Source organism: Papaver somniferum, chromosome 2 (assembly GCF_003573695.1).
Source record: "Papaver somniferum cultivar HN1 chromosome 2, ASM357369v1, whole genome shotgun sequence".
NCBI classification, from domain to species: Eukaryota; Viridiplantae; Streptophyta; class Magnoliopsida; order Ranunculales; family Papaveraceae; genus Papaver; species Papaver somniferum.
In genome coordinates, this window is record NC_039359.1 from 196,401,733 (window position 1) to 196,413,029 (window position 11,297).

An 11,297-nucleotide genomic window follows, 5' to 3' on the forward strand; every position below is an offset into this window, starting at 1 on the left:
TCAAACATGGTTACATGTTATAAACCTTGATTTCAATCATTGAAACATTTTTGAAAGACGATAATAGCTGTCTCACACAAACTATTAGATTCAAAGCAATTTTCAAGTGATCGAATGATCAATACAAAACATTCCGAGTCTAAATCAAATGACTGTCTCACACAAATCATGTAAGATTTTACAAGGCGATTTTCACATGATCATCTTTTGACTTTCGTCAAGATTAAAAGATGAACTTGGTTAAAGCGAAAGCTTACCAACACACATTTCGAGAAATAGATAAGCGATTAAACTCGGCTCGAAATACCAAATGTGTATGATTGAAGTCTATATAGCAATACGACTTTTTGTCTCAAATAGGAGATAGAGGAGATAGACTTTTGAGTGATATATGAGTTAAAGTCTCCATATACCTTGTGTTGATGAAGTTCCACAAGGTTCCTTGAGTAGTTCTTCGTCTTCATTCTATGAACGCCGTGAAGTCTAAATCTCAATTACACTTTCTATCCTAATCCGAGACTTAGCTATAAGTAGACTAGAAATCAAGACTTATAGTTTTGGCAACAAAATTTGACAAACAAGCTTGAGATAGCAGCGGTTGCGATTTCGACTGAGCAGTGCTCTAACAACTTTCATCTTTGTTTTTTAGGCACCCCAATCTCTTCCATTAGGATTGTCGTTGCGTTGGACAAATACTTGATGAATACGTATCTAAAATAACGATGTTTTTTTCTGCGCACTCAAAATTTCACCACAACTCACATAAATATAGGGAGTAGTAACATCAACCTCTTCCTGATGTGTAAAATTATTAACCATTTCGAATCTAACCAAAAAATATAAGAACTTGAATGGTAGAAGATAAAGATAGAAATCAAAAAAATATGGTAGAAGAAGAGAATTAAGAAATTAATTAGAAGAGAGATAAGAAATCAATTGATTTGGAGAGATTTGAATAGAGAGTTAGAGTGGTATTTATAGAGTATTTTTGAGAAGTTTTTGAAAATATGATCGTTGCGATCCGACGGTGGAGAGGATAGAGCCGTTATGAGTGATGGACAGTTAGGATGGGGTGTGAGAGAGTTGTAAAGGAAAAAATGTCAAACAAATAAATTTACGGATACGAAAACTCAGTTACCGTCAAATATGCTACGGAAAATGAGTATCATTATCAACTGCCATTCGGAAATTGAGTTTCCGTGAAGCAGAAATTTTGACGGAAACTGAGTATCCGTCACATTTCCCTTCCCTACTACCTGGATCAGATGTGATCCACCTAGTAGGGAAGGGAAGGGATTTCCCTACTTTTTTAGGGATATGAGAGATCATAGTGGTTGCCAATTTGGATTTTCCCCTACAAATGAGGGATATAGAAGGTAAATAGGGCACCATAGTGCTTGGCCTTATGGTTTGATAGAATAGCGAACAAGAATCGTTTACTGAAATAAAAACTCAATTGATGGTTGCAAGTACTGCATCCGTTTTGTAGGAATTGAAAATGCAAACGAAATAAGAAAATCCTAGATGTTCCAAACATTAAACTTGTTGATCTCTGAGCTTAGAATTCCTCAAGCGTTGAACGCCTTAAGCCATTTCTCGTAGATTGCTACTTCTAGTACCTTTCCATCCGCGGAAACCAACTTGTAGTACCCACCGACAGTGGATTTGGCAATCATGAACGGACCTTCCCAATCAGAATTGGTCATAGAGAGACCATTACGCTTTGTTGCTTTGAGTAACAAATTCCCAACATGAAAGGCATTCGGTTTGATTGGCCTAGACTTGAATACCTTTTGTTGATTCATCTTTTCCTTCATCTTTGTACCGAGATCCCTATTCCAGACATGAGCATATCCTGGATATTTTTCGTGACTTTTCTGAGGCACATGAGGACATTCTTGCAACGTCAGAAGAGGAAACCCTAGATGTTCTTCATCGTATTTTGGGATCACATTAGCAGTGGAAGTCTCGTCATCTTGCTGATTATTCTGAGTCACCCACTTGGTGAAGTATTATAAGGGAGAAGTCACCCAGTCGTAATGCCCTATAATTGCAGTAGTGTTTTTACTAGCATGATTGAGTCTGACTATTAGGGTATACAGATAACTCAATGAAAGAGATTCAGGTGGGATGCGACTTGCATGAGCACGGAATCTCTTGATATATGACGTCGCGTCTTCTCCGATTTCTTGTTTCATTGTCATCAGATTCTTTAATTCTTTCATTAATTCTTCTAGGCGATTTGCGGACGTACTATCGACCAAAGTCTCAGGACTAGGGATTTCCTCATCAGGGAGATGAGATGAATCTTTGCCAGCAATGATCTTCTCAGCGTGTAGCCATTCTCGTCCAAAGATCATGTCATACCTCTGTCCAAGAAGCATCCATCCTTACCTCGAGAGTAATGTGACCAGGAATTTCTGATTTCTCCTTACGGATCTCTTATCGTCGTAGGAGTGAACGTGGCTTCCTGGCAGGTAATCCCTGCATCTCCGAGTGTCTTGAGAGGGATGATATTAAAACGGGTACCAGCGTCAATCAAAGCTCTTCTAAATTCATTGCCATTGAGATGGACTGAGGTTAGCAGTCCCCAGTCATACAATTCTTTTTCTGTGGATGGTGGGTGAGAAGGCGATTCTGGTACTGGTAAAAGCAGGCGTTTCCCTGACACAACATGGTTGAAAGCGTTGAAGATGTCCTTACTCTGTGCTTTCGATAAGTAAAGCATCTCACATAAATGATTTATCAAAGGCTCAACTGCTTCATTGACCGGCTCCTCATATAAAGTGAATGCTACGACTGGTAAAGGATTTCTATGGACTCCTTCAGTCCCCAGGTTCAGTTCTCCATACTCCACTTTTTCCTTAAAGATACGTTTCAGAACATTGCATTCACTTGTCGAATGGTTGATAAATTGATGAAAGCGGCAATATTTAGGATCCTCCATTTCTTCCTCAATAGGTGGACACCTGACAAGAGGTAATTTGATTGCTCCATCATTCCATACCTCTAGTAGTTCCAACACCTCTTTTATGGGTAGAGGAAAATTTTGAGGTGTATGAGCTTCTCTTGCCTCGTGGGTTCAATGCTGGTGCAGCTTGGTCCTGATTAACACATCGTGGCTCCCTCACCGGTTGAGATGGTGTTGGTGGTGTTCCACGTTTAGGTTGTGCATCCGATGTCGTGGCTTTCTGTTTTCCTCCCTCGTTGACAGCGTTCACAGAGGGTCCAAGATTATACTTCTTATTAACAAGTCGTCTGTTGCTTTGAGCATCACGTGATTCTTCAGCTTTGGCAGGCTTAATTCTCTCTAGTAAAGCAGGTGTTGTGGTAGCTGACTGTTTGGCTGCTTCATGAAGTTCAGAGAATGTGTGAAAATGTAAATTTTCCAGTACTGTTTTGTAGACAGGAATCATCTCGTTGATTCACAGGTCCAAAATATGTTGTTCAGTGACATTCGGATCATGACAATCCAAGGCATGGACCTTGAACCTCTTAACGTAATCGTTTGGATACTCAGTATCTCTTTGGAACATCCTTCCAAGATCAGACAAAGTAGTTTGTTTTGAGACAAAGAAATACTTTCGATAGAATGCATTGACCATCTCACCCCAACTAGCGATACTTCCTGGTGCGATGTTGTTGTACCACATGTATGCTCTGCCTTTCAGAGATTTCGAGAACTACCTCAAGAGAAGATTGTGGTTATATTCATGCTCTCTCAATGTTTCCAAGAATCGTGAGACGTGTTCTCGTGCATTGCCAGATCCATCATACATTTTGAATGTTGGGGCGACGTAGCCTTTAGGAACTGAAACTTTCTACACGTCAGAGGGGTATGGAGGTTGATGGCGGTGAACAGATGACGAGCCTCCGTCCTTTCCACATTTTTCGAAGAAGCTTTCCAGGTCTTCCTTGGTAATGAAGCTTGACTGATCCTTCTTCTAGGAATCCTTTGCAGCATTTCAGATCTCGTTGTCTTCAACTACATGAATTGGAGTTACTTTAGGATCCGCATATGGAGAAGTTTCCTTCGGTTTTCATTTTTCTGAGCGTCGATCGTATTTTAGCTGATGTGTCAGATCTTTCAAGTAGGTGAGAAGATATTTTTGCGTTGCGGCCATACCTTCCCGAGTCTTGGAAAGAGTTTCCTGTGTTTGCATGAGATCAGCTATGGCAAGAGGTTGTTCCTGACTTCTTCGGGATTTCGACCGAAGAGTGGATTGTTGGCAGCGTCAGTGCTTTTGATGTTGACATGAGTGATGACTAGAGGGTTATTGACACTACTAGTACCAGGGCTCCTAGTAGCAGGAGTGTTGACCGGAGGATTATTGGTACTACCAGTACCAGTGCCCCTGGTAACAGGAGTGACTACTGGAGTAGTGGGAGTACTGACAGGAGTGGTCACCGTGACACTAGGTGTGATGCTAGGAGGAGTGACATCAGCAGAACCATTGGAACGTGCAAGGGGAGTGGTATTAGTTGTACCATCGGAAATTTCAACATTGGTATTGGGTTTCGAACCTTTAGGATTGGGGTTGGTAGTTGCACCAGATCTGAGACCGACCATCATCGAGAAATTGAATTTGCCACCGAGAGATTAATCTCCCAGTGTGGTTGCCAATTTGTTTGCGGGTAAAAACGGCTCACATGTTTTCTGGTAAAAAATTGGTGGAGGAGGCAAGTGCTCGCTGAGGCAGGTGATTTGAGTTGTGAATCGTTTGAACCTTTAAATAAATGTACTGCACTGGAGTACTTTGAGTTCGAGAGACTAATCTGTAATACCCTGGCCCAAACCAGGAATGGTCGTTCCAGGTTCAATTCGTTCACAAGAGGAGGAGACGGGTCGGTCTGTAAGGAGGGAAGATGATATTGTGTGGAGATCAATGGATATTGATCAATAGGTGATGTGATGTGTTGAACTGCTGTAAAGATGATTCTATGTGTAGACGATAGAAATCTTCTGAATGTATTTGATAACTTGACAGTGATGAGTCTTAGTTGTCGTTCGTTATCAGATCATAGGTTAAGAAACCTATTTATAGCAGCACATCAATCTCCTGTAAGTGGTGACAGTTGAAGGTAGTGGAAGATCGTGTAAAACCCATTTCCATTTTGTGCGGAAGACTGAGTTGATCAACCACCCACTATTCCATTTAATACTTAACTGTCAACACAACTTACCACAACTCTCATCGTGGATGTACTTCACATCGCATATGTTGTAGACCGCCAGACCAAAACCCTAGTGATATCCCCCCATATGACGTGAATTGATGTCTCATGTGTGAGTGGTCAATCTTTGACCTAAGACTACGAGTCTTATGAAATGAACTGACGAAGTTCAATATTATGACGGATGAAGCATGGAATGTTGAAACAGCAACATACTCTGCAGACCATGAATGTTGAATTAGGTCACTGATGATTGTTTCATATTATTATGCTAGTTGAAGCAAGAATGATACTCGAATGACTTAGTGATAGTTTTATTGTATAGTCCCATTATAAGTCATACGATATAGTCTCAATATATAGAACGATGGTATAGTGAGTAAAATATAATGGTTCAGTCTTCACATACCTGATACACAAGTTCTCTAAATATCTTCGTCGATCTTTAGACTTCATGGGTGACCTATGATACTTAACTACAACTCTAACCTATACGAAACCTGACTTAGTAGATTAGAAATCTAGATATAGTTTTGATCACCTAACATTGACAACAAGCTTGAGATTTCAAAACTTTTGGGTTCAACCGAACAATTTTCTAACAGTTATGCATTTTCCGAAGTACTGGTGCAACATTGTAAAAGGATATGTGACTTAAAAATGTAAATGTGACTTATTAATATAAACACAATTTATAAATACATACATGAATTATCTTGTTGTTACTTTTATGGTGGTGCTTTTTCTATGTATGATCTCGGAATTCCATTTCCATGGTTTTAGTTGTTTGCTTTAGGACGTTTCAAGGTGATTAGTTGGACGGATCTTAATAACTCTATTTGAGGATTTCTTATGTCTGATCGCAGATATCATCGAGAGGGTTTGAACAATATAGTTATTCTCTTTAAATGATTTAGAGCATTTCAGATGTGGAAGTAATTATTAGTTAGACGGTCTGCATACTGCATCTTAGAAAAATTTTACAAAACTAAATAAGACTAATACAGAATAAAACCGTAAAGACTAATACATAATAAAACCGTAAAGACTAATACTTACTACTTCCATATACGGACTTCCCGTGCTGATCTTTATCTTTTTAGTTACTCTAAGATAATATCCAGACCTGATGAACTTTACTGAAGCACCTATGCGCTTTCGGAGTGCTTAACCTACTTTCGGACACAATATGAAGGTATTTTAGAAAACGCGTTTTTCTTGCATGATCTGAACAATAATAAAATAGTTGGTACTATTTTGTTGAAAATCTTAACTGACTTATCTGCAAGAGATTTAACTGTGATCTTTTGGGGAGTTTCCACATATGCTCCTCAAACGGATAAGTCACGAAACAACTTCTTTTTTTGTTATCTTACACTAGTTAAATGCATATAAAAGAATCAAAAGAGTTTAAATTTTGTAAAACAACTTGAATAAAAAAGCGAAAGTAAGTGTTGTAAAGTAGTACGGAACATAAACTTAAAGAAAAATAAAGAAAATTAAATTTGAAACAACCGCATAACTTTTTTCCGATTGTATAAGGTTGAGTCGAAAACTCCCCTTAATCAACGCAAAATATAGTTCCTTAAAAACTAACCATTATATCCAAATATATATGAACTCACTACTAAGATACACAAACAAATAAACACAATAGAAATACGCACACTTCATTAATAGAATCTTCGGGTAAAGATTCCTTGAGAGAGAGCCAATAATTTGATCCTTAGCTTTGAGTCTAAGGACTTGTAGGCTTGAGGGAGCACCTTCTCAGCGATCTGGTACTCCTCACGGGTACGTTTGCTAAGTTACGTATATTCCAGACTTATAATTATACTTGGGATCGATGCCTTTACAAAATACTAGCTCCGGTGTCTAAAGAGAATTGTGTAGTTAAATAGGCAACATATATCAAGTATCGAGAGTGGCCTTTGTGGGATTCATCTACCTCAAGTGAGTCTGCAATCAAATAAAATAGTACAAAAGTGATTGTGAGTCCTCCAAAACTAATAAACGATTTTACTGAACATATTTAAAATAAAATTTCATGAATAAAATCCTAGACAATTATATGGTCATAAATATCACTTCGGAAATGATTTTATGGATAAAATTCCCAGATACTATGCAGCAACCGACAAAACAAAAACATGAATAATTAATGAATTTTCCAATAGGTATTGTTAGCCAATATCTAAATAATTTAATCAAGTTTTAACTTCATATTCTAGTTTTTTTATAAATTTTATTTTCAATTCGAATATCGATTGAAGATGACAACAAAATTATACCGCAAAAAAAGTATATTCAAACAGAGCGAGAAAGAAAAAAAAATTCTTTTAAAAAGAAAAAACTTAAATGACCTAGAAATATTTTTTATCCGTTCTGGCCAAGGGTGATTACTTGTCACCAAGACCTAATCCAGTCCATCCGACTTTTTACGGGTGGATACACAATCCATGCATTAATGATTTGGACGCGATTTTGGAGTTAAAAATCCGTTGGAAATCCATATCTTTAAAATTAATATTTATTGTTTTTCTATATACATATCTTGTTCATTAACATTGATATGCATTGATATTTGGAGTGGTAGTATATAGTTCTTGATATTATTATATTAGACAAAATTGGATATATAATATTAAATGATGTGATGAGTGAAGTAATGGAAATTTTAGTAAAGTTGTGTCTATTTGAGTTAATAATAAAAATCATGTTAATGGTAATGGGATGTCAAGTAATTTTCTTTCAATTTTTTAATATATTTTAAATAATAATTACATAAGAAATCCATTGGATCATACGAATCCAACCCTTCGGACGTTAGATCATATACAGAGGTCAAAATTGAAATTCCACATACATTGGATTGGATGCGTATGATTCGAAAACCGGACCAATCTATACCAAACTCACCCTTAGCTCTGGTTTCATTAGTTTATGAGTCAGAACTGGAATCATATCTGACTCTAATAAACAAATTAGGTTCTGAATATTTTTTTAGTTCTTATTCCTATTCCGGTGAAAACCAAGAGTAACAACACCTGTTGAGAGTCTTGCATAAAACTTACCACAGCGTCAACCACTTGTGTCTTCAAAATTAGAAGACTTGCGATCTAGGTGAAAAACCAGGCAATCTTGTAGGATGCTAAACGTTACAAACAGAGCCGATCTTAAGTCTAAAAAGGCCCTATGTGAACTTGATCGTAAAGCTCTGGATATTTAAAAAATAAAATTACCAGGAAATTTCCTAACAATAATAAAAAAGAATATTTGTTATCGACTAACAAGAACAAAAATATGATCGGGAGAACTCAAAAACGGTAACAAAGGGTTATACTATAACAATAATCTGACTCATTTTCGTTTTCAATAATTAAATCATATATTGAAATGGTCTTGGAAAAAACCGGTCCCTATGACGGTCGCACGATTCAGGTGTAAACGTGCCGGCCCAGCACAATCCATCCCACGAGATCATGTACTCAGTATGTTGTACGCCATGTGTGACGTGATGTGTTGTGCAAAAAAAAAAAACGTGCTGCGACGGACATGTTTATTTTATGTTCTCCAAAGAAAATATTTAACTAATATTTGAATATTTTATGTGTAGTCGTAAAAATAAGTCAACATTACGAAGATAAGATGTGAAATTAACTAGAGTCAAGACTTTTTTCGTGTTTGTGAAATACACGCGAAATATGATGTATCATGCCATGTTGTGACGTGCTTTCTTAATGTGTTGTGGAATATTTTACCATGTGCTTATTCGTGGGGCGTGCTGAATTGTACCATTGTACCAATTAATCTGGGCCAACACATCCCCTAAAATTAGCATATGGTGTTGTGCTGGACTAAGTCGCATACTAGACTAGATTGGGCTCTTATTTTGGCGTGCTCGGCTGGGTTGGATTCATGCCGGCAAGGCTCAATTTACACATCTGTGCCTTGCCTCGGGCCGTACCTTCAAGAGTATAATTTATTTTTATTTCTCTGGCAAATGATTGCTTGATGTATTCAGTGGCATAGAGATAAGTTTATATATTATACACACAGCTTAATGAAATGATTGTATTTTTTACCTTCTAGCTAATCATCTTATAATCAATTCAATGATAAGACAAAATATAAAGCATCTTAATATGTATAACTTTTCCATTTCTTTTTTGGATTATAGACCATTGGAACAAATCAAAAGTAAGAATGGACCACGAAGAAAATGACCTAGGAATAAACTAAGTTGACCTTATTTTATTGAGAATTAGATTTCAGTGTCTATATTTTAGTCCATAAAAGAGTTCAAGATTAGGAACCATTTTTCTTTTGACCTTTTTTTCTTCTTCCATTCTCTGTTGTTTTGTTATGAGAGAAAAACAAAAACTTTACTTTGATTCCTTTGAAGATTTGAGAGATGGGAGAAGAGACGAAGAAAGCTGCTTTTGGGTGTTCGAAAGGTTAAGAGACAATTTGAGCCTTCCAAGTTTCTTCACCACTTCGTCACTCTCTATATTGTTTTATGTATCTAAATGGAAATCATCATGCGAATGGTCATCAGTGTAAGGCACCTTAGACAGTTGATAAATGAATCATGTATGGTGGGGATCAAAAGATTTTTTATTCCACATTATGATGTGACCAACAATCGTACTAATTTGTACGGATTGTAAAGTTTCGTCATTCGAAAACGATATCAACTAACATAAAATTTTCATTTTTATATTTGGTTGAATTTGATTTGCTACAGTTTTGATCAGCTAATATAGTAATTTACGAGGAATATATACTTGTTCTAATGATTGAATTTGGTATTGTTTACTGTTTTGTGTACTAAACCAACTCATAAACTCTTTAAGTGTTAACCATCCAAATCCCGTATCATTAATAAGTGAACGAGGGTGGCTCACGCCTAATGAACCATATTATTCTAATAGGCGCATTATTTTTTTTTATAGGAAAACAACAACTTAAATGATGTGTGGGAAACAATTCTATAATCTTTCGGTTTGGATTTGTAAACAATATAATTTTGGTGATTGGTTGTCTACTTATTCTGTCGAATTAGTGCTATGAATTAAACCGACTTTTACCAATTCGGAAGCTCGTCTTGGTGTGGGATATCGGCAAAGTCACCGTGGGTTTAAAATGAATAAAAATGGTTTTATTATAGTCAGAACATTGAAATCTGATTCGTGTGAATCGGATTTTATTTTTAAATGGTTACAGATTCACAGAAAGTTCCTTCAAATCATAAAATTACGGGCTGGATGGAAAAAAATAATACATCTCATAAAAAAAGTATTACATTAAGTAGTTAGAAACCTAAAAAGCTAAATTCCAATAATATACTACTACATTAATTGAACATGTTGTTGTGCTAGCCTATCGGTGAGTCTTATGGACACCCTCGCCAAAAAAACCGAAGAGGATAGGGACTGAGATTGTGTCACAAGGAGGACAAACTAACTCTACCTTCCATGTTAATTTCTGCAATATCACGTCATTGACGACTCGAACCTGGAACCTTCTGGAATTGCCTCCAGAGCTGCAAGAGCTTCTCCGTGCTCCTCCATTTTTTTCTTTTGAGCTTTTCCCTTTTGATGCTTCAAATTTTCATGCAGTATTCCTAAGGATCAGTCCAAAACCAATAGGCCGATTTTTATTTATGGAAGAAATATCAAAATTAACCTTCATAGCTTGGTCCACAGGTGAACATCGACCTTGCATTTGTAATTCAGGATGCAAGCTACAATAGTTGTTCTCAATAGTTGATAAGGAATTTCCCCGGTATGTTATATCTTGTAAGCAAGTGAAAGAATTCATTAGGTTCAATTTGAGCACAATAAAAAATGATTCGACATCTCAATTTTTAAACATACCATAAAGTACAACTAACAAATCTCAAGTTCTACTGCATGACATTTTCTGAAAATTGGTTTGGCATAAATATATCCTGTAACCAGTCAATGAAACAAAACGAAAACAACATTAGTAAGAGAAAAAGCTAAGTGGTTATCCATTGGAAATCATATTTTTTTGAGTCAAATCACATTGCACGAAATATGTTGCATGTTTTCATTGTTGAGATTATTAGTCCCGTCTTGTTGGATTATCTATGATCC

General features: G+C 36.6%; 1 protein-coding gene across 1 annotated transcript; it reads right to left on the minus strand.

Moving 5' to 3' along the window:
• Positions 1-4,171: 4,171 nt before the first annotated feature.
• Positions 4,172-4,570, minus strand: LOC113352559 (leucine-rich repeat extensin-like protein 5). Its single transcript, XM_026596370.1, has one exon. It carries the CDS (start codon positions 4,568-4,570, stop codon positions 4,172-4,174), a length of 399 nt encoding a protein of 132 aa, XP_026452155.1.
• Positions 4,571-11,297: the final 6,727 nt, after the last annotated feature.